A 24,765-nucleotide genomic window follows, 5' to 3' on the forward strand; every position below is an offset into this window, starting at 1 on the left:
AATGTCATGTGATCTGGTTGCCATGGAGAGAGAAACTTAAATTGAAATCCGTTGTGTGGAGTGCCAGTTTTAATACCTTTCACAGTATCTCATAGAAAAAGGACAGCTGTGGCTGAGACATAGGAACAAAGATCTCCTGCTGTGGAAAAGCAGGGAGAGCTGTTTTGTGTTAACAGCCAAGCAGGATGCTTCGAAGAGTTTGTTTTCTGTTCAAAAGAAAGGTAACAGAACAGAACCCTCTTGAATATTTACGGAACAGGGGGTTGTCAAGGTGTACCTTGTTGCTGATAATTGTATGTGGGAAGACTTAGGTGGAGTGGAACAATTGCTGAAGGACACTGGAAATTTTGATCTGGTGTGGCAGGTAGAAGTGAACCTCTGCTGGAAAACTGCAGGTGACTTTGGAACTGTTCCTTTAATGCTACATATCTACCAGTGTAGCGTGCAGTAAAAGGGTTTCGTAAGGCATATTTTGTTTGTTAGTTTGTTAATGCGAAGGTACCTTTTTAGTTTGATGTGTTAGTTGCCTGTTGATTAATGTTTGATCTGTGTTGATTTTAGTTTGTTACAGTAAAAGGCTTAAAAAGTGAAACCTTATTCATCAGTTTTCTGTTGGTCAGTTAGGAAATTCATCTCTTTTTAAAGTTATTGGTTTCTATGTGGATTGTAACATTCTGCGTACTGAAATTAACTGATCCCACAATTTACACCAGGGTCAACGCCACAACCTGTAGGCTGGTGGAAGTCCTGCTCAGTTTCTGCCTCAGTTTCAACAATGTAACATTGCTATCAGACTATCAAGCTCTTACGTTCACTTGTGGATCTTGCATGATGTTGTTCTTTCGGAGCACACAGTTTGGAATAAGCTCTTTCATGATTGCCGTGGTCTTGCTGTTAGGTTTGGGAGAGATTCTTAACCTTGTGTCTTTTTTTCAAGCAATGTATGCCATGACTTGTTAGCCCTGTTTGTAAATTAGAACAACAAGCTGGAACTCCATAGGGACAACAGCATTAACAGGGCTCAAGATGGACTTTAGTGGAGGCTAGCAGGAATGAGGGGGACAGGGCTTTACATATGAGCATATGAATTAGGAGCAGGAGTAGACCAGTTTGCCCCTAGAGCCTGCTCCACCATTCAGCAAGATCATGGCTGATCTGATTGTATCCTCAACTCCACATTCTGCCTACCCTGATAACCTTTTCCTTCCTTGTTAGTCGAGAATCTATCTATCTCTGTCTTAAAAATATTCATTGACCCTGCCTCCACTGCTCTCCAGGGAAGAGAGTTCCAAAGACTCACAATTCTTAGAGAAAAAAATTCTCCTCATCTCTGTCTTAAATGGGAGACCCCTTATTTTTAAACTGTGCCCCTAGTTCTAGTCTCTCCCTCAGGAGGAAACATCCTCTCAGCATCCATCCTGTCAAGTCCACTCAGGATCTTGTATGTTTCAATAAGATCACCTCTCATTCTTCTAAACTCTAATGGATACAGGCCCAGCCTGACCAACCTTTCCTCATTAGATACTGCTGCATCCCAGGTATCAGTCAACTGAACCTTTTCTGAACTGCTTCTAATGCATTTATATCCTTTCTTAAATAAGGAGACCCAAACTGCACACAGTACTCCAGATGTGGTCTCACCAACGCCCTCTACAACTGTAGCAAAACATCCCTACTTTGATATTCCATTTCCCTTGCAGTAATGACAATATTCCATTTGGGGGAGAATTTTCTCCCCGTCAGGCGGGTTGGTCGGGAGTGGGCGCGGGCGGGTGCAGAGCTGATCACCGCCTGCGATCGGCTGCGCGCTGCCATTTTATGTGGGCGGACCAATTAAGGCCTGCCCAGCGTGACATGCGCCCAGTAGTGCTCAGCTGATCCCTGTGGCACTCTACTTGTCACATCTTGCCAACCTGTAAGTGACCCAATGGGGCTTGGAGTGAGGTTTACTTAACTATTTTCATTGTAGGAATGGAATCTGACTATAAGTTTATTTTTCACATTTAAGAGAGTAGAAATATATTTTTTTAGAATCTATATTAGAACTCTTCATGCCCTTGTATTCAACATCTTCATGTTAATTATTGGCAGCATTATTCGCAGCAATGGGTCAGTTCCATACAGTATGCTAATACCATCTAATGATGCTCTCTATCTGTTGCTGTATAATGCCTGTACAATATTGGGTCCACAATGAGTTGAAACTTCCCAAGCTCAATTTTGACAAAGCTGAAGCATTTTGTTTGTTTTCCGGCAGCTCGGAAGTGTCTCTGACATTGCCTTGTCATCAGCTTTCCTGGCTGCTTGTTTGGCCAGCCATGTGCAACTTTCACATTTTCTTTGATTCTACTCTTGAGTTTTCCATTCTGAATCCAGTCATTTACCAATGGCAAAACTCTGCGAATATTGCTGCTTGTGCACATCTCAGCCCCTTTGTTGCTGAAACTTTCACACATACTGCCATCACCTTGAGGATTGATTTCCAGAGTACTTTCCTCATCGATCTCACCAATCCCACCCTCTATAAACTTTAGCTAATCCAGAATCCTACTCCGCACAAAGCTCCACACATCCATCAACCCAAATATCACAAAATTTCACCAACAGCAAATCAATTTCAGGTTTCAAGCCCACATTATTAAATCCTTTCATAACCCTATTTGGGAAATCTTATTTCCTAGCCTGAACCTTCTGTTTCTCTAACTCTGGATTACTACTTGTCCCCAATCCAATCTGCTTCACCACTGGGGGCTGCTTCATCACTCACTGTGCTCCAGCCATTCTAAACTATTTGCCAACAACAACAATTTATATTTAAATAACACCTTTAATGTACCAGGGCACTTCACAGGAACATTATAAAACAAAGTATGACATCGAGCTATGTAAGGAGATATTAGGTCAGATAACTAAAATATTAGTCAAGGAGTAATGTTTTAAGGAGTGTCATAAAGGAGGAAAGTGAAGTAGAGAGGTGGAGAGAGGTACGGAGGGAATTTTCTGAGCTTGGGGTCTAGGCAACTGAAGACATGCCACCAATGGTGGAGCAAACGTAATTGTGCAACCACAAGAGGCCAGAATTAGAAGAGTGCAGATATCTCAAAAGATTGTGGAGTTGGAGGAGATTACAGAGGAAGGAACGGGCAATGCCATCGAGGAATTTGAAAACAAGGATGAGAATTATAAAATCAAGATATTGCTTGACTGAGAACCGAAGTAGGCCAGCAAGCGCAGGGGTGGTAGGGGAATGGGACTTGCTGCAAGTTAAGACACAGACAGCAGAGTTTTGGACGACCTCAAGCTTACGGAGGGTAGAATGTGGGAGACCAGACAAGAGTGCATTGGAATAGTCAAAACTAGAGGTATCAAAGCCATGAATGAGGGTTTCAGCAGCAGATGAGCTGAGACAATGTTATGGAGGTGGAAATAGTGATTCTTAGTGATGGCATGAACCTAAGGGCAGAGGCTTATCTCGGGATCGGATGTGACATCAAGGTTGTGAACTGATTGACTTAATTTCAGATTGAAAGGGATGGAGTCAGTAGCTAAGGAATGGAATTTGGAGGCGGGGACAGAAAACAATGATGTCTTCCCAATATTTAAGTGGTGGAAATTGCTGCTCACCCAGTCCTGGATATCGAATAAGCAGTCTGACAATTTAGCAACAATGGGGGAGTGCAGAGAGGTGGTGATGAGGTAGAGCTGGGTGTCGCCAGTGTACAGGTGAAAACCAGTGCTGTGCTTTTGGATGATGTCGCCAAGGGGCAGTACAATAGAAGAGAAATAGAAGTGGGGGGGTGCCAAGGATGGATCCTTGGTGGGCACCACTAGTTGTAGATGGTGGACACTCTTTGGGGAGTCAGGAAGTGAGTTACTCTCTGCAGAATTCTCAGCCTCTAACCTGCTCTTGTAGCCACAGTTTTTATATGGCTGGTCCAATTCAGTTCCTGGTCAATTGTAACCCCAAGGATGTTGATACTGGAGCAGTCAGCCTTGTGATGGAAGGAAGGTCATTGATGAAGCAGCCTAAGACGGTTGGGCCTAGGACACCACCTGAGGAACTCCTGCAGTGATGTCCCGGGACTGAGGTGATTGACCTCCAACAACCACAACCATCTTCCTTTGTGCTAGGTTTGACTCCAACCAGCGGAGAGCTCCCCCCCTGATTCCCATTTACTCCAGTTTTGCTAGGGCTCCTTGATGTTACACTTGGTCAAATGCTGCCTTGATGTCAAGGGCAGTCACTCTCACCTCACCTCAGGAGTTCAGCTGTTTTGTCCACGTTTGAATCAAGGCTGTAATGAGGTCAGAGGCTGAGTGACCCTGGTGGAACCCAAACTGAACATCAGTGAGCAGGTTATTGCTAAGCAAGTGTCACTTGATAGCACCGCTTCCATCACTTTATAGATGATCGAGAGTAGGCAGATGGGACAGTAATTGGCTGGGTTGAATTTGTCCTATTTTGTATACAGGACATACCTGGGAAATTTTCCACATTGCTGGATAGATGCCACTGTAGTAGTTGTACTGGAACAGCTTGGCTAGGGGCGCAGCAAGTTCTGGAGCACAAGTCTTCAGTACTATTGTTGGAATATTGTCAGGGCCTATAGCTTTTGCAGATCCAGTCCCTTCAGCCATTTCTTGATATCACGTGGAGCGAATTGAATTGGCTGAAGACTGGCATCTGTGGTGCTGGCAACCTCCAGAGGAGGCCGAGATGGACCATCCAATAGGCACTTCTGGCTGAAGATTGTTGCAAATGATTCAGACTTAACTTTTGCACTGATGTGCTGGGCTCCCCAATCGTTTAGCATGGGGATATTTGTGAAGCCACCTCCTCCAGTGAGTTGTTTAATTGTCCACCACCATTCACAGCTGGATGTGGCAGGAGTTAGACCTGATCCGTTGGTTGTGGGATCACTTAGCTCTGTCTATCGCTTGCTGCTTATGCTGTTTGGCACACAAGTAGTCCTGTACACAAGTAGCTTCACACCTCTATTTTTAGGTATGCCTAGTGCTGCTCCTGGCATGCCCTCCTGCACTCTTCATTGAATCAGGATTGATCCCCTGGCTTGGTGGTAATGTTAAAGTGGGGGATATGCTAGGCCCTTACAGATTGTGTTTGAGTACAATTCTGCTGCTGCCCCACGGTGCCTCAAGGCTGTCCGGTTTTGAGATGCTGGAACTGTTTGAAATCTATCCCATTTAGCAGCAGTAGCGCCACATAGCATTTTGGAGGCTATCCTCAATGTGAGGACGAGTTTTGGTCTCCACAAGGACTGTGCGGTGGTCACTTCATGGACAGATGCAAATGTGGCAGGCAGGTTGGAGAGGATGATATGTTTTCCCCTCATTACCTGCCAAAGACCCAGTCTAGCAGCTATGGCACTTCGGGCAGTAGTGGTGCTACCGAACCACTCTTAGACATTAAAGTACAGGGTACATTCTGCACCCTTGTCACATTCTGCACCCTTTCCACCCTTAGTGCTTCCTCCAAGTGGTATTCAACATGGAGGAGCACTGATTCATCAGCTGGGGTGGGGGAGACAGTATGTAGTAATCAGCAGGATGTGGGGAAACAGCTCTCCCAAGTTTGGCAGATGTTAGTAAGGGGGCCAGGGCTGGGCTGGGTTTGCCATCTCATTTCTGGTGCCTAGTTTGATGATGGAGTCTGTCCAGTTTCATTCCTTTTGGTTTTTTACAATTGAATGGCTTGCTAGAGTCTTGGCTTGTAGAGTCAAGCACATTGCTGTGGGTCAGGAGTCACATATAGGCCATGTGGAGGATGCCAGATTTCCTTTCAGATGAGAATCAACAGTAGTTTCTTCTTTTAATTTTGAATTCCGCCATCTGCCGTGGTGGGATTCGAACCCAGGTCCCCAGAGCGTTACCCTAGGTCTCTGGATTTAGTCCAGTGACAATACCACTACGCCATCACCTCCCCATGTGTGATGAGCAATTTTAGTGAGAACAGGATTGAGGTAACAGGAGGTAGATCTCATGGATAAGGTGAGCTCAGAGAGGCCATGAGGGGACATTTTTGTCACTTTAAAACAAACTTGTTCCCAGGTGGTGAACATTGGTGGCAAGGCTGCATTTATTGCCTATACTGCTTGCATCGAGAATGAATTAATGGCTGTGTTCTTAAACATTCTTGGACTATCTTATGCCACAAGTGATCTTTGGGGTTTTCTTGATACTCTTCCAATGATCCTGCTTATAGGGTTTCCAGCACTAGCTCCAATGCCTGGCTTCTTTGAGTGTCTTTTTGATTTTGTGTATTATAGGCCAACTTGAAGAAACGTGAGACTGGAGTGTGGGAACAACCCCCTTTACCTACATCTCTGCCAGAGGCCTGTGCCCATTACAGATAGGCCCAGCACCAGCCCTTGGTGAAGCACTGGAAATTTCCGGGGCAATGTAAAGGAAACACAGACTCAGCGGTGGCCTGTTCACCGGCTGGAGAGCTGGTGGCAATGCTGCTGCAGCCATTCCCAGGAGCCTGCTGGTTGGCTGTTATCAGGGTTTCCAGCCCCACCAGCAACAAATTCCCACCATACGTCCCGATGCGGGGTGGATATCCTGCCTCTGAGAGCTGCTGGCCAATCAGAGGCCGGTAGCTTTCCAGTAGCAGCAGCACCACCACCACCAGTAACAATGGCCATTACTGGCACTGCAGTGGGGCCTATTAGAAAGATCATCCCTGCAGCCCCCAGGAAAGGTAAGCAGGGCTGGATCACTGGGGCCAGCCAGGGAAGCCCGGAGGAGGGGGATCATTGTGAAGGGAAGGGCTGTGGCTTCCCAAGGGTCCCTCCCTTTCTGACAGTGAGGCCCTCCGTTGGACAGAGGATCCCCAAGAAGGAGGAAGGCCCCCCACCAGGCTATAGACATAACAGTCAGGGTTTTGCCTGGCAATTTACCCACATGGTGTGGGCCCCCCCACCTGCTACTGGTTGAATACAGCAGCTATAGGATGAGACCCTTAAGTGGCCACTTCAGGGTCTCAATTGGCCTCTGGGCAAGAAGGTCATCTTTGACCCATCTTGCCCTCATCTTAACTGGGGGGGGGGGTAGTCGGATAGGCGATGGGGTCTACATTCCTCATCTTCCGGCCCCATTATATAGCCCCTTCTTCCCTGCCTGCCTTTGGTGGGAGTATTAAATACCACACCACCACCCCACCCACCGCATCCCCCCCACCCCCAACCCGGTCCAGTGAAATAGCTCTCTGTTGCTTTGTTATACTCATCAATAACAATGGAGTGATTTGTTCTAATATGTTACATTTATCAATGTGAATGCATGGATCATTGTTTCAAAGGAAGAGAAATTTGCAGCACATATGAATGTAGCATTTTTATACAAAGCATTCTTGTTGATTTGTTCTATTTATTTGATGATGTGCTCAATTGTAGCGTTCTTGCCTCTAAGTCAGAAGGTGATGGATGTGATGTCGAAATAAACAGTCGAATTTGTTTAATAACTAGTTATTTTGATTTCCTGGTTCTGGATTTTTATTCTGTCAAAGAATAACAAAGTAATATATAAGACATTAGAGTATAATTGCTACAATGTGTTTACTCCCAGTTGAAGACTATCATGTTTTCAGTTAAGTGTGAATGCACCATACATATCAATGGGTTCAAGCCCCAAGCCTGGGACTTGAGGACATATTCTGGGCTGACACTTCATTGTGACATTGTGCGTGTGCTGTACTGTTAAAGTTCCTGAGGGAGTAAACATCTTTAATAGTACATCTCTGTCTAGTGATGAGCTCTGAAGAACAGTCATACAGACTCGAAACATTAACTCTGTTTCTCTCTCCATGGATGCAGCCAGACCTGCTGAGCTTTTCCAGCATTTTTTGTTTTTATTTCAGATTTCCAGTATTCTGCTTTTGTTTACTTTGAAGCCCTGTTTTGTCATCCCAAAATGGATTTAAATGATCACATGGTACTATGGAAAAAATAGCTGGTGAGTTGTCCCAGTGTTCTGAAGAATATTTATTTCTCAAAGAAGCACTTCTGTCCAGAGTCAACGGACCTTTGGGCTGGTCCGTCAAATTTTCAGTCCCGTCTGTGACGATTCCTGCCGCCTGTGGGAGTGGATAATCCCAGCCAGGGTAACTGATGATTTATCCCATTGCTGTTTGAGGTCCTTGCTCTGCGTAGATTAGTGGCTGCATTTGCTTACATTGCAGTTGTGACTATGCTTAAAGTAACTGATTGTGATATTTATAAATGCAAGTTGTTGTTTTTCTTGTTCTTCACCTGATTGGATTGGGTCTAACGTCCACTGTAGCAGAAGGCAGTGATGCTGAAAGAGTCATCAGGTTGATTCCTGATTAATTTGGATCTGTACCTGAGTAATTGGATAAATTAATGGATTTGAGACTGTGCTGACAAACGTTTCGGCCCCATTAAGGTTAAACTGGACAATTCACAATAATAGAAATCTATCCAACTTCCGATTTTTATCTTTGACAGAAAACGGGGTGAGGTTTCACTACACAGGATAAACATGCCTCTGATTGCTCTGTGCAGTGATGTTGTAAATTTATTGGTGAAGACTTCCTCTTCTGGGTATTTCTAACGAAATTTTTAGAAGATGTTTGTGGTTTCACGCGAAATACTGAAGTGGAAATCTTCACAACCACATTTCAATAACCATTGAAGGAACTATTATCATCATTGTTGCTCTTATTTGCATGTTTCAATCTTTATCAAAATTCGTGGATGTATGATTTATGCTCATTTGGAATTATTCCTAGAGAGGAATGAGACTTCTTCCAGAATAGAAAAAAACTAGAAAAAATGTTTCGTCTCAGTTTTGTTGTAGTTCCTCCTTTTCTTCATCTGCCCAGCCTGAGGTAAAAGGGCAGGTAGAGAGTCTGCAATTTGAAATGCAGAGGTGGGTTGTCTCGGAATGATGCTTTAGATCCTACATTCTACCTTACAGGAGCCAAGGGGGACTGGGAAAGTGGTATATAAACAGGAAGTGACACAATATGTGGAAGATCTCAAGAAATGGAAAGACCGATACATTGTTGTAAAGAATGACAACAGCGTCGAATGCTATGAAAACAAGGAGGTGAGTAACTTTTTGCTCTGCTTGTTGGTTTGCTATTCGCACAACAGTAAAATAAAACTAAACCGGTGCAGTAATGTTGTGCTGAAATGTAAAGTTCAGTGAGTGCACAATTGACACTTGCAGGGCTGCAGACTTTCTTTGTAAATATAACACCTCGCTGTGTGAGGTCCTTATCTTTTTTTATTTCTTATTAAAGGTTCTCCTTGATCTCCACAATGAGCCAATTCTGTGGGTGCACTAAGCAAAATTCTATATTTGTAATCGGTGATCTCATACTTGCTGGTACCCAAGTAGCATTCTGCATGGTGGTGCAATAGTGCATGGTATCAGTGGGTGATTACATTGGTCGTAAGGTTTATCTCACTGGCACATTTTCTCACTGAGGTTTGATGGCCACAAAACCCACTGTAGTTAAAGGGGCTTCTCTTCAGCATATAACATTAATAAATTTGTGTTTGCAGATAACTGGTGGTAGAATGACAGTAATGACAATGAGCAAAACCAAATCTTTAGTAACACATGAAGGTCTTAATTTGAGTTGCTTGATTTAAAATTTTTTTTTTTTACTTAAAACACTTGACAGTAATTTTAAGAATCCCATTTCAACCTGTTTAAATCCTGTGAGATTGACCTGAAATTAAAAAACTAAATCTTCAGGGAAGACAGTTTGAATTCATTCATCAACACAAGCCCATGTGTAAGTATTTATAAAGAAACACTGTCATCTGGTATTTTGAGATAATTTACAAATAATTTACTAAACGGAAGGCAATATGGTGATGTGAGTGACAAGACAGCATGGCACTGCCAATTGCACCTCTTCATACAGATTCAATTTATGTTTCAATAGCTTAATTCATCACTAAAGTTTGTACAGGTAGAGTACCTCAAATCCAGTAATGTCCAGCAGTGTCCGAAAACCAGTGGATATTTTTTCCCCACGCTCCAGCAAACCTTGACCCCACCTGACCCAGCTTGGGGAGTTGCTAAGTCCTCTGCTTACCTGACATTTCCCGCATCCCAACGAACCTTGACCGCACCCGACCCAGTGCAGATGTGGCAGAGACAATTGAACTCACCCAGAAAGAACAGAAGACTTGCAGAATCCGGTCAGGTAGGATATTTAGCCATATATTGTACTTGGGATCAGGACATGTGCCTATCCTTGCTCTAGTACAGGCTACGTGTATTGGGTTTTGATGCCATTAAGGCCACCCAAATAGAAGCCAAAGGTTTAAAATCAAACGCCGCACTTGATTCCCAAATGTCTTTAAGCTACATGGGCACTGGATACCTTCTTGCAGCTGGCCCAAGTCAGTTCAAAGAGAATTATTAAAGAGTACTGTACAAATTGCATGAATAAAAAAACAAATAGTTTTCAGTTACAACTAGAGGATACTTTAAATATAATTTCAGTTTGATTGACCTGTTCTCATTTTAAACAGGGTTTTACTCTGTAGGGAAGCGGGGGAGGCATGAAAGAGATAGAAAATCCAATGAGTGAGAAGTGAATTAATAACAGCAGCGATATGGCCATTAACCTAAAGTGCTTTGCAATCATGTCAGTTGGTTTTCCTGCACCCCCTATTCACTGGATTAAGGCGTTCTGATTTGAATTAATGCATTCCAATTTTTATCCGAAAACCGACAAGTTCTGAAATCCGGCACAGACTCAAGCAGTTCCGAGGTTGCTGGATTTGAGGTGCTCTACCTTTCCTGTAGTATGGACACCATCGCCTGTCATATAAGCAGAGAATTTCAAACTGGGCGCTTTGTTTATCCCCTTCTCTATTGTTTTATTGTCCTAGCTCTCTATTATTGTGGGTTAAATTAGGCAACTGACAACTCTGCTAAATTTATGCCCCTATGGAGGTTTCAGAAAATGGAAGCAGCAGCAAGGGATGCCACAGAGTTAAAGAGATAGACTCTTCATTTAAATATGAATTTGGGGCATGTCCATTCTGCAGGCCATCTCCCACCATTGTGGTGTTCAGGACCTAAATTATAGCTATGTGGCATGAGCATTAGGGTTGCTAGGCAGCAATAATCCATTGGGACTTCATGGAGAGGGCACAGGAGTGTTAAGACAGGTGGCCCAGATTTTGCGGTAAAAATAACAGTGACATGATCAATGCATTATTGTTATTAAAGAGGAAAGCGCATAGCAATTTTCAGTGACTACATTTACACAGTTAAACATGGAGATCAGGAAGTTACTGCCTGAGATACCCTGCTCCTCCTGAAATTGGTATTTCTGTGATATATTTTGATACTTATTCACTGGACTCCCACTAAACATGCCAGGAAAAGTTATGGCTATTCCATTCCACAATAGGTAAATTTTAAACAACATGACAAGTCTTATGTCCTGCCACACAACCTGGCTGGCACTGAAAATTAACTTTTACAGGTTTGGAGTCTCATTCCTTCAGATTCTAATTATTGGAGATGTTAAAAGTTTTAAAATTCTTTTCACTTTTTCTTCTGTTTCTTATCTTTTCCTCTATTATTCAATGTTCCCTCGAAGTTGCATAGCTGCACAGCAAGCTGAAGGTTCGCATCCAGGCCACGCACTTGTCAGCCTGTTTATGTTATCATGTGTGTGCAGCTGCACAAAATAATTTAAACAGGCCACACACACTTAAACAAATCACCCATGCACTCCAAAAGAAAATAGAGGGTACGTTGCTCTTGATCCAATTTTCTAATTCTCTCTTTACTTTGTTTTCTGATCATGATTTGACATTGAATTAACTCTTCCCACTAACACTTCCTGGTCCAGACTCTGTGGCCGGAATTTTCTAGCATCCCCGCAGCGGATTCCCCCACGGTGGGGCTGGCGAGCCATTGAAATCTCCGTTCACATCGGTGGGACCGGAAGGGTGAGAGGGGCTGGAAAATTCTGGCCTGTGTGCCAGTGAGGATTCTTCAATCTGATTGGTTAAAAAGATACACAGTGGCTTGCCCTGTTCAACCAGGTCCCAGGTTCCTTGTAGAGAGTGCCGTGCTGTTTCAGATTTGTAATCGCTGCAAGTTCTAGTTCAAAAACCTGCAAAGACTGTGGACCAGTGTAAACACAATGAATAGCAAGCACCACTGGTCTACTGCTGACTGTAAAATCCAGGCCAGTGATGTGCACATTGAAGCTGAAGTGTACTTTTGCGAACGCAAAGTTAACAGTTGATGACTTTGAGAGATCATCATGTGACATATGAATAGGATTGATTTCATCTTTTGCATTGAAATAATGAGATGCTTTTCCTTCTCACTAGTTTATCATCCAATAACTATATAGAATTCCGTTTTGTAGGATCAGCTTCTGATTATTTCATTTCCATCTTCATCTCCTCATCATCTCTTCAGTTATTTCTGTAAAGCGCTCATTTCAATGAGTAAATGTTGGTCACAACTCTCTTCATTGATCATTAATGATTTTTAGCTGCTACATGTTATGGTAGAGTTAATGGACATTATGCATATCATGCCTGGTCCAATGGTTTCCTGTTGCATCTTATCTCGTTTATTGGATGTAACTTGTACTTGATTTGTTTGTCTGCAGCGTTTTACACTACATATCATCTCTCTTTACATAAAAATTGCATAGCGTTTCAGTATGTCTGAGTTATTTTCCTTGGAAGAAAGATCTACACGGACCTTAATTTTTTAAATAATATATCATTATAGATGCCAGTCACCACCCATTCCTCATCTGGAAAACGGGTGACACATAGCAGGAAACCTGCCAGGTACCTTATTTGCCCACGTAAATCATTTTTCAGAGAGTCCTAAGGTGGATGCTCCCACCCGAACCAGGCAAGAGGCTATTGAAATATTGAAATTGGGGTCCTTCATTTGTTGCGGCACTCTGATTATGGCTTTCAAGGCAAAATGGGCAAAGCATGCATGAAACATGCAGTCCCACTTTATCCAGGTGTTGAGAAGCCAAACTATTGACCCATAAGGGAACCGCTGGACACCCCTCCCAAAATGTAAGTGTTGTATAATAAGATTTTGTGAGATCCAGAGATTATCTACTGGCCTGGTGCCAGTCCATTCTCGCTTTTGCCCAGCATCCACTCTTTTTCCCCACCCCACTCCCTAAACTGGCCTTACCTGCTGACTGGTTCCGGAACAGCGCGGAGAGATGCAGCATGGTGCCAGTTTGGAACCTGCAGCTTGAAGCAAAGAACATTACAGGCCTGAACCTGAAAGCGGTTTGGGCCATCTGTCTTCTGGTGGCATCCAGTCTGAAAGTTTATATTGACCTCCATATTGACCTAATCTCCAAATTTACCTTGCCCGGGATAATGATCATTTATTTTAATAAAAATGTAAAGACAATTACAACAATAATGGAGTTTGTCATCCCTTCAATAATTATCAAAGTATCTTGCTATGGAACATAGAAAAGGTCTGTGTATGTAAACAATTGCCTTAATACAAATTTTTAAAAGAACATTATAGAGTTGCCATGGGCACTGATTGCTCTTTCTATGTTGTCTATACCTGTAGGCCTATCAGAAAGGAGGGGATCCAAAATGTAAACTGATTCCAACTGGTTACAGATTGCTTACATCCATGATTGAATATGCCTTATTGGTGGACAAATATTTCCCTGACCCAAGTGGTGAGTGGTACTGAATTGTCGACATTTTGGTGGCATTTTGACTTCTGCAGTTGTTTCAGCATAAATCAAACCTAGGTTCATGTCATCCTGGAGGAAACAAGCACATCACACAAGCATCAACAGTGTTCATGTTTTCAAGTGGCAGAAACTTTGGTAACTTTTCAATAAAATAAAGACTAATAGATTTGACATAGTTGAAATTCTAAAATCTGTATTTGGAAAGAGGGAACTGAAAGCAATCAGTAGATTTGGATTGGGGGGCTAGGGACAAGAAGTAGAATTATTCCACTCAGCAATATAATTTGGCAGTATCAGTAAGCTGGAGAATGACTTTTCACAGGGTGCCAGGCCATTCCAAAAAATACAGAGGAAAGGGCTTCTCACAATTCCATTGGAAATGCTCTGCTTAATGTGGGACAGAGGAAAATGGACCAGAAGGGCCCCAAGGTTTGGTCCCCATTTTGGATTAGCTGATCTCAGACAAGGTAGTGGTCAGAAAGTTACAATTGTCCCTTGGTTTCCCTAAGTTAGAAATCTTGGCTGATTTCTACCCTTTCCTTACACTGCCCTCCCCCCACCCATTTCTCCTGTGGTAAATATAGACATCATCTGAGCTGTACAGACCAGTGTAGACAATATGGGGCAGGATCTTTAGGTCGGCGAGCAGGGGGCCTATTGAGGCCATTGACAAAGTCATTAACCTCATTAATGGACCTGCCTGTCCAACCTTAAGGTTGGATGGGCAGGCCGGGAGCCCTGGCGGGCTTCAGAAAAAGCATGAAACCTCATCCATGGGCGGGATGAGGTTTCATGAGGGTTTTGAAAAATTTAATCAATGTTTGATTTAAAGTGATGGACATATCCCAACTCATGTGACAGTGTCACACGAAGGGACATGTCAGGGAAATTTTGTTTTTGTACCTTTACCATTTTTACATTTGGAGCCGATCTCCCTGAGGCAGCACTTAGCTTCAGGGACATGAGTGTGCTGTTTCATGCGCATGTGCGAGAGAGCGCACTCTTGGCTGAAGGAATCCCCTCCCCACAGCCCACACAGGGAGCACATAGCACTTCCTGGCGGACGTCACACTGGGTGGGCCTTAATTGGCCCGCCCATGTAAAATGGTGGCGCGCCCTCAATCGGGGGTGCCGATTGGAGGCGCGACTGCACGCATCTACTCCTGCACACCCCGCCCCCCCACCGCCGATGGGAGTAAAATTCTTCCCAAAGTTTTCTACTTGTTGGCCTGAATGAGCATTTTCCAATGATGAAGATGCGCACCGCATTGGCTGATGCTGCGGGGCCCACCTTGAATAGGCAGATTCTGTAGTACTGGGACTTTAGCATATTACAATCCTGTGATATAAAGATGTCACTTTTTGGGATTTTTGATTATTTTTTCATCAAAAGGGTATAGAAATGATTCATGTTTAAGCATGTGATTCAAGTTAAAGTGAGCTTGCGTGACTTTAAAATTTGTCAAAGGTCAACAAATAATTCATTGGCACATCTCAGACTCTCATCAGATTGTCACACCTTGGGTAGAATTTTATGTCCCACGGGCGGGCGCATGCCCAACCCAATCAGACGTAAAATAGCGCGTGATGACGTCAAGCGAGTGTCCCGACGTCTTTGCGCACTTGCACGATATTTCGGTCAGCGGGTGTGCGCGAGAGTCAGCACCTCACCAGCCGACAATGAAGAGGCCTATTAAGGCCATTGAAGTATTAATTAAGAGCGATTTTTCGCTGCCCGTCCAACCTCATGGTTGGCGGGCGGGCGAATTAGTCAGAACGGCCTTCGGATTTTTGAGGAGGCCTCATCCACGGGCAGGGTGAGATTTCCGAGATTAATTAAAAAAAAAAAACCAAAAGTGTTCTGACAGAATTTTTATAATCTATATGTTCAGGTGAGTGAGTCCTATGGTGGAAATTTTTTTCGGGATTTTAAAATCTTTATTTTTGTTTTTAAAATTCTTCAGCTCCCTGCGGCAGCTCTTGGCCTGCAGGGAGCTTTCATTGCGCACTCCTCCGTGCAAGCGCAGACTTCAGCACTTGCTCTCCTCCTGCCTCCACCCTGGCAGCGCTGAGCCTTTCAGCGCATGTTTCATGCTGGCTGGCTGTTAATTGGCCAGCCAGCGTGAACTTGCGGCCGGAGGCCGATTGAGGGCAGCGGGCCAGTTCCTGGCTGCCACCAGGCCCGCCCGCCCGCCCGATGACCCACAAATCCTGCCCCTTATGTTGAGCACAAGATAGCCAGCTGAGAATTCTCTCTTGTTGGGGATGTCTGAGGAGGACTGTGGGAGGTAGCTAGTTTAATTGACAGGTACACTGACCAATCATTGATCAGAAGAGTCAGAGGTACAGTCCCCAGCTTTCAGTACAGTCAAGGGGTAAATGGACAGAACTGAAAAGTCAGGATGGTCTGCCCAGAAGGCTAGAGAGACCTTGGCAATTTATTGTAAGCCGAATGCTGAACAAACCTCTGTAAGCATTGGTCTATTTCAATTTTAAACTCATCTAAAGTAGTAATGGTCAGTCCATTAACCCAGAGCAGGTCAGCATGGCTTATTAGTTTAATTAGTGTCAGCCATCACTCCGTTGGTAGCACTCTCATGTCTGATTCACCAGCTTCTGGGTTCAAATCCCACTCCAGGGTTTCAGCACAAAAATCAAAGCTGACATCCCAGTGCAGTACTGAGGGAGTGCTGCACTGTCAGAGGTGCTGTCTTTCAGATGAGAGGCCCCATCTATCTCAGTTGGATGCAAAAGATCCCGTGGCACAAGATCCCGTGGCACTATTTCAAAGAAGAGCAGGGAAGTTATCCCTGGTGACTTAGTCGATATTCAATCAACATCACAAAAATAACAGATTATCTGGTCATTATCACATAGCTGTTTGTCGGAGCTTGCTGTCCACTGATTGGCTGCCACGTTTCCTGCATTACTGCAGTGACTACATTTTAAAAGTACTTCATTGGTCGTAATGTGTTTTGAGATATCTGGGGCAGAATTTTCAGTTTGACGTTCGGGGGGGCCGAGCCCCGCACATCTGCGAGTAAAATGATGCACGGTGACGTTGAACGAGCATCCTGACGTCACCGCACACCATCGCGATATTTCGCTGGGCAGGTGCACGATGAAGTTCGACGTGCGCCCGCCATTAATTAACAGGCTAGTTAAGGCCCTTTGTTCGTCAATCGACGGTGATTTTTAGGCACCTATGTGATCTTCGGGTCGGCGCACGGGTGCAATGGGCAGGCAGTTAAGAGACTTTTCTATGAACCTCATCCACGGGCGAGATAAGAGGGCTCTCAGTGGGGTCGTCAGTCTGTTTTCTGGAGTATTATTGGAGAAAGTATTTTAAACTGTGTGATCTGCAGTAGTTCTGATTGCATACCAGCTGCTTTTTGTGTACTTTGAACCTTCAGGTCAGCACTCTGCAGTCAGGAATCTTTAGCAGGCCTGCAGCTTTCTGGAGGCCTCCCCTTAGCCTGGCTATGGGATCTGACATGTCCACTGGAGGCTGCTCCTCTGAGGAGAAAGGGAGGGCTAGAAGGGGGAGGAGGCCTGGAGTGCATATTCAGCCTCCATGGGAGCCACCTTTGGGAGGACAGGCACAGGCACAAGGGGTGCAGGGCCAAGAGGTAGTCCAAGGTGGAAGGGGCCACAGAAGACACCATTATCCTGCTGACAGGGTATACAGGTGGCGAAGCAGCTACCTCAATATGTCTGAGGTGCAGTGCCGAAGGAGGTTCCGACTGTCAAGGGATATCTGTCAGATGATTGGCCCTGAGATCTCTCCTAACTGTGTGGGTGGGCACCCCATGCCAATGGCTCTGAAGATCACAGTTGCCCTCAACTTCTATGCCTCTGGCTCCTTCCAGGGCTCAGTGAGTGATCTTTGTGGCATCTCCCAATCAGCTGTCCACACTTCTGTCGAGCAGGTCACAGACGTTCTGTTCAGACGGGCATTGACCTTCATCCACTTCCGTTGGGACCAGGCAAGCCAGACACAGCGAGCCAGAGGCTTTGTGCCAATTCCTGGCTTCCCCCATGTCCAGGGTGCTATAGACTGTACACATGTGGCCATCAAGGCGCCAGCAGGTGAGCCCGGTGCCTTCGTCAACAGGAAGGGCTTCCACTCCATGAACGTGCAGATAGTGTGTGACCACAGGATGCTGATTCTACAAGTCTGTGCAAGGTACCCAGGCAGCTCCCACGACACCTACATCCTCAGACACCCCCAGGGGCTCTTCAGTGCTCCAGCCCGGCTGGATGGTTGGCTGCTGGGTGACGAGGGCTATCCCCTCAGAAGGTGGCTCATGACACCTCTCGGCCATCCAATATCAGAAGCTGAGCAGTGCTACAATATGAGCCACACCTCCACAAGGGCTGTGGTGGAGAGAGCCATTGGTCTTAAGATGCGCTTCCGATGCCTGGACCGCTCAGTACCCCCTAGATCGTGTCTCGGTGATAGTGGTTGCATGCTGCGCTCTGCACAATCTTGCGCTGGAAAGGGGGGACACAGTGGACGATGAAGACGTTGACGCAGTGTCTGCGGCTGCACACAATGACACTGATTCTGAGGATGTGGAAGCACAGGGGAATGCTGACGGGCTAGACGCTGACCCGGGACTACACCAAGGAGGCAGGGACACCCAGGAGACTTCAATCCAGCGAACCTTCAGCTAGCTCAACACAAATGGATCAGCAGGACCAGCCTTGCCTGGCGCTTCCATACTCGACACCTAAGTGCAAAATCTGCCAGGTCATCAGCGGGAACTAAGGGCCTTGTACATAAACTTGAATGTCCAAACAAACACTCATGACATTTCTCTTAAACATACACATGCAGCACAAACGAACCACCCTCAGCCATGGTTACACATCTGATTTTTAATTTTAACTTCTGATGTTCTCCCAATTGCAAAACAATGCTGTAAACAAGCAAAAAATAAATTATAAGGACCTAATCTTGGGCCAACACAAAAGCACCAGTGATAAACCCATGATGTGCCTAAGGTGCCTTATGCTTTTGTTTACGGGTGCTATGTCTTGGTGCTGCCCCATCACTGGGAGTGGCATCTGAGACAGCCTGCTGACTCTGCTGTCCTGTTGGCCCCGATGGCCTTGGCGGTCGTCCCCTGGCCCATGGAGCCTGTGCTGGCCCCGTGTCAGTTCCACAGCTGGCACCTCCCCAGTTGTCGCAGCCTCACCCGATGAAGTGGTCACTGGGAGAGGGGTGGGGTAGCTGGTGCTCTCATCCGGAGCGCCGTCAGAGGAGCCCGCAGATACGACAGGCAGCTGCTGACGTGAGGTCGCCTCAGACCTCTCTGCTCACCATGGATGGGTGGGCACCGAGCTGGGAAGCTTGAAGCCCACATCATCTCCCACATTGGCAATGACCAGCTGTGGCCACTGGCGCTGTGAGGGCTTGCAGGTCCGAGTGTATCCCCAGGAGAACCTGATTGTTCTACTGGAAGCCCCTGTCCACGAGAGTCGCCACTCTCTCTATGGAGGAAGCATGATGCTCAGCCATGAGGTTCATTGCTCCGCGTGGACCCCTCCACCACGGACACCAAGCGAAGCACAGTCTCATGTATCACTCCCAGACGCTCCTGCACACCCGGCCGCATTTCCTGTAGCTGCTGCATCATGGACAACTCCAAAGGCACATCATCACGCTCTGACTGAGCATATGTCTGGTTCCCTGCAGTCCTCCGACTGCTGGTGCCCTCAGCACTCTCTGTCTCTGCCAGCTCCTCCAGCGAATATGAATTCCCCTCTCCACTGTGCCCCGGGATATTAGCTGATGTTCCAATGCCCACCGAGGTGCTAGTATCTGCGCTGGTGCCTGCCTCGCAGGAATAGTGTGACACTTGAGGGCCCTCAGGTGTGAGAGGGGGCATCTCAGTTCCTCCTGCCAGCTATGCTCTGATGATGCTGAAATGAACAACAAGGACAGTGGATCAGTTAGCGTGCACACAGTGACACACTTCATCCCTTTTCCCCTTGGCTCTTTATGCACTCAACCTTCCAGAACCAATGGACACGAACACTGGTGGGGTGGCACATAGTGAGGAGGATAGACTTACATTACAGGCGGATATAGATAGGCTGATCAGATGGGCTGATGAATGCCAAATGGAATATAATGTGGATAAGTGTGAGGTCATGCACTTGGGCAGGACAAACAAGGCACGGGAATACACAATGAATGGTAGGACCATGGGAAGTAACGAGGATCAGAGGGACCTTGCTGTGTATGTCGACAGGCCCCTTAAGGTAGCGGGACAGGTACATAAGGTGTTTAAGAAGGCAAATGCCATACTTGCCTTTATTAGCCGAGGCATAGAATATAGGAGCAGGGAGGTAATGTTCCAAGTGCAGAAAACACTGCCTAGGCCACAGCTATAGTTCAGTGTGCAGTTCTGAAATGCGCCTCACAGGAGGGATGTGATTGGAGTAGAGAGAATGCAGAGGTCGTTTACCAGGATGTTGGCTGGCCTGGAGAGTTTGACTTATGAGGAGGGATAGCATAGACTGGTGTTATTTCCCCTGGAGCAGAGGGGATTGAAGGGTGACATGATTGAGGTGTGTAAACTTATGAGGGGCAAAGATAGGGTTGACAGAAAGGAACTTTTCCCCTTGGTGGAGGGATCAGTAACCAGGTGGCATAGGTTTAAGGTAAGGGGCAGGAGGTTTACAGGGGATGTGATGAGCAACTTTTGCACACAGTGTGTGTTGGGAATGTGGAACGCACTGCCCGAAAGGGTGGTAGACGCAGAAATCCTCCTAACATGTAATAAGTATTTGGATGTGCAGTTGTGATGCCATGGCATACAAGGCTATGGACGTATTGCTGGGAAATGGGATTAGAATAGTTAGGTACATAATTGACCCGCGCACCCTCGATGGGCCGAAGGGCCTTTTCTGTGCTCCACGCCTCTGACTCTATCATTCTGTGACCGAGCAATGTTGCAACAATAACAAATTAAACAATCATCAGTGCTATGGATGTTGGGAGGACATTGCAGATCTCACTGTTGGCCTCAAATACCTGGCCATTCCACCCCAGCCTCACCGACACCAGTTGACCTGGGTGCATGGCACCTCTCAAGCTCAAGGGCCTCCTGCTTGAAGTGGCTTAACATCAGGAGGTGAGCCTGGCCACCTCCAGCTCTCGAATGCTCCGACGCATTATAAGCATTGTTCTCCTGAGAAAGAGGGAAGACCACTCATTGCGGAATTACGGCAATTTTCACATGGACTCTGCATGCACACGCTGCACCCCAACCACAGTGGCCCATATCAGGCCCCCAGTGCCTCCCCTCTCCGTTACTGTTGATCAGTCACACACCTGCTCCAACCCCCCCAATGGCCACCTTGGACACATGTTGCATACATCACTTTAGGAACCACACAGTCTTTGCTCCCATAGCAAGGAAGCGCAACTACGTGCAGCATCGAGGGCAGCAGAGGCTCTTGGCCATGACACCTTGAGGCTCCCCTTCCACCTTCTCATCACCATGAACAGGACATGTGTTGGATTTCTGAGTATGCGCCTAGCTGCATCTCCTGCAGGTTGCCCCCCATTCTAGTCATGTGCGACTAAGAGCAACACATGGTGCGGGGGAGAACTCATCTCCTCATGAACCACTCAGGCTGATATAAGCATAGGCACTATCTGCTTGCCCACCCAGCCTGGCCTGCTTAGCTGACCCCCTGTGGTGCACCCTCGAATTGGCCATTGTTATCAGCCTACAGGAAGCTGCCAGGCTTTCTTTTAAGCAGACTGCCAGGCCACCATTGGACCCGGCGGTCTGTGCACGCCCGCTGCCGCCACCCGCACACTCCCACTATCCATGGGAGTCGGCAAATACGCTGGGTGAGCCTTAATCAGCCCGTGTGAAATGGCGGCGTGGACCTGATCGCGGGCGCCGACAAGGTCCGCGCCCGCACCCTCTCCCTCTACCCCCCCCAACAAAATGGAAAACTCTGCCCTTGGTGATCGTGAAAAGCACTTTATTAATGCAAATCTTTTTTTTAATTCATGAGGAACGGTTCAAAAGTTAAGGAAAATTGAGTGGATTCTATCATGCAGGGTTGATTGGTGATGCCAGTTTAAGGCTTAGATGGCAAGTTGAAAATCTATACCCATGTCTTAGAAAATAGTTATTAATCTGCCATTCAAAGATTGAAGACATCGACATGTGGGCGTATGATAGACACAATATCCAGTTCAGATCACAAAGGGGTCCTATTGTTACATCGCAGGTTACACTATTGTATTATTAGATATTGGGTGCAGGTGAACTCACAAAGGTAAGAACCATAAAGTTCACATGGGAGTGAACTATCTAAAGCAGACCCCAGATGTGTAAATGGGGTTATAAGCAATGTTCCCTGTAAGCTGCGCAGCTGCGTGGTCATGCAGGAACCTGAAGGTTTCCATGCAGTCCATGCACAAGTTGACCCCTTTAAGTTACTGGCGTGTGTGGCCATATTAAAATGTTTAAAGGGCCCAAGCTCTGCACGCTACAAGAAGTAATTAAAGGTTATATTGGACATAAGTTACTGTTATAGGTGATTAATAAATGGTCATTATATTTACTCTTCCTCTCCTCATAACATCCATTCTGTGTTTATTTCTCAGCAACCAATGGGAAAGACAGTAATCAGAGCTTTCTCATTAACCACACCCAATACCCAGTGTACCTGTGGCACCCTTACCGAAAGCATTGTTACTTCTGTTTTGAGAATGAAGAGGCGCAGCAGGAATTTGGGGCTGTCCTTAATGACTGTATCCGGCACCTCAATTATGGTAAGTTTGATGACATGAACTAAAATCTACTATGGATCAAGACATTCTTGTAATCTTCTGAGCATCATAATCCTGCTATCAGTGAAAATCAATAGGCTTGGTACACTCCAGAAAAGAAACGTTTTAGTAGGTTTTATAGTATTTCAAAACAAACTCCAAATGTTGGTTAATGACAAATTGGACATTATGCATTTTGTTGATTTTCTCTATTGGCGATCAAAGGTAAACTTCTGTCAAGGTATTTTAATGAGGAAAATGGCATGACTTTCCAATGGCTATCACATGTAAATATTAAATGTCAGTGAGGCTATGATGAGGTCATCAAAACTCATTTCTTTGACTGGAAAGTGAAACTTAAAATGTTATTTTAATTGAAAGGGGAAGGGAAGCTGTGCCTACTTTGAAAATGCTTCTCCACCTACGGAGATGTTCCCCTTTGAGGAGAGAATTTCCATCCTATGCCAGTCAAAAACAAGTAGATTGCAGCTGAATTGTCACCTTCTATGCTATATGATTCTAAAGCCAAAAGCAATCAGGTACAGATATATTTGTCTGAATTTTCATGAGCCTCATTATGCATTCTTGGCTCAGAGCCCAGGTATCCATTAGAATGCTGAAAACCTGAGCCCCAGAGAACATATTGCTTGCACTCTGGCTATCTGATAGCTTCTGTCAATTGTACAATGTTTATTTACACAAGAGAAGGAGGTTTCAAGTGCTTGTAGTTTCAGCTATTGAAACCTTAAAGGGTCTGGATGATTGACACTGTTATTGGCCTGTACTAAAAAGGAGTTTTTTAAAGAAAGTGTTGGGTTATCAATGAATGACTTTTTAGAGCTGTTTTTTTCTACACATCCTATTGTCACTATGAGATTCACTGGTTCTATATGGCGTAAGTGGCGTGAATGAGCCTGAAAGTGCGATAACTTGGCATGGTGGGACATGAGGGGCCATAGAAGTGGTTGAGGGCATAGCCTTGCATGGGGGACATGAAGGGCCATGGATGGTGAGTGGGGTGCATTCCTTGGTATGGGGGGTATGAGGGCCTATTGGGGATAGGTGGAAGGCATATCTTGACATGGGGGCATGAGGGGCCATGGAGGTGAGTGGGGGGTATGAGGTCACAGGGATGGGACATGGGGAGTATGTGAGGGGTGAGGGCTAGAGAGCCTTGCGTTTTTTCATTATAACTGGGATGAAGTCCCACAGTGCCAAGGTGGGCCTTTTAAACAGCCCTGCCCCGGCACCCACCAGCCTCTTTGGCTGCCTCCAAACTCTTTCCTGGGTTGGCTGGCCCAACAGCAGCCTGCACCACCCACCACACGCACACACACACAAAATGAAAACCCCATCTTTCCTGGCTCTTTCTTCCTAGGTGGGCGGGTTGAGCTGGGAATTTTCCCAACTCCCGCTATCCGGCTCAAGGATGAAAATCCAGCCCATCAAATCTGATAACAGCAATTGCTGCAAATACATCATGGGCAGAGAAGTGACTGGGAAATGAAACCTTTTTTGCACTATGATCCAGGTGAAACTATCTCATATGTACACCTCTGATAGAAAAGAGCCACTGTCTCAGAACGCAGTCCCAATGTATTCTGAAGAGATTCTGAAACTAGGGATTGGGAAAAAAATTGTTTTCTGCTGTGTATTTCTAGCATTTTCATTTTCAAAAATTGGAACTATTTTCAATCCCGTTACTCTGATTTATTTTTGCCAGTGAGTTGGTCTGATGTAAGAGTCATGTGGTATAATTTTTCCCTGAGTTTGCGATTAGAGGTTTCTAGCTGACTGTGCTGACACAAATAACATCACTGACAAGAGACATTAGTTTATTTTCCCAAGTGGTCCTAAAGCTCAAACAATAATAAAAATGTGCCACCAGGGACACTCTACATGCTGCAATGGGCATTGACTTCAACTCCTCATGGAAGAACAAATGACTCATGCTGAACTACTATTCGGTGGGTCTAGTGGCCATTCTTCACATGTCAGATTAGGTAGTGAATGGGGGCAGGCAATTGTACCAAGGGGATACTACAGCTAAGTCTAATCCTGTAGCTATCAGCCATCCACATACATGTATTTTCCAGTGGGTGTCAATGAACTGGAGAGCCAGGCTGAATTTATCTTTGTTCTTTGTGAGCTCAAGATAGTTGAGGCCAAATGTGGGCTTACTCAGCTGCTGTCCCAGTCAACACCAGCCAACTCAGCGCCAGAT

The 24,765-nt window shown here is 45.6% G+C and overlaps 1 protein-coding gene across 1 annotated transcript in view; it reads left to right on the top strand.

Annotated features, from left to right (window-relative positions):
* Positions 1-24,765, top strand: part of LOC144692487 (protein Niban 1-like) — a 145,740-nt gene that overhangs the window by 53,132 nt on the left and 67,843 nt on the right. The window contains exons 3-5 of the mRNA XM_078561407.1: positions 8,959-9,090; positions 13,603-13,717; positions 22,377-22,544. Coding sequence (XP_078417533.1) covers positions 8,959-9,090; positions 13,603-13,717; positions 22,377-22,544 — 415 coding nt within the window. The remainder of the gene's footprint in view (positions 1-8,958; positions 9,091-13,602; positions 13,718-22,376; positions 22,545-24,765) is intronic.

Source organism: Cetorhinus maximus, chromosome 17 (assembly GCF_964194155.1).
Source record: "Cetorhinus maximus chromosome 17, sCetMax3.hap1.1, whole genome shotgun sequence".
NCBI classification, from domain to species: Eukaryota; Metazoa; Chordata; class Chondrichthyes; order Lamniformes; family Cetorhinidae; genus Cetorhinus; species Cetorhinus maximus.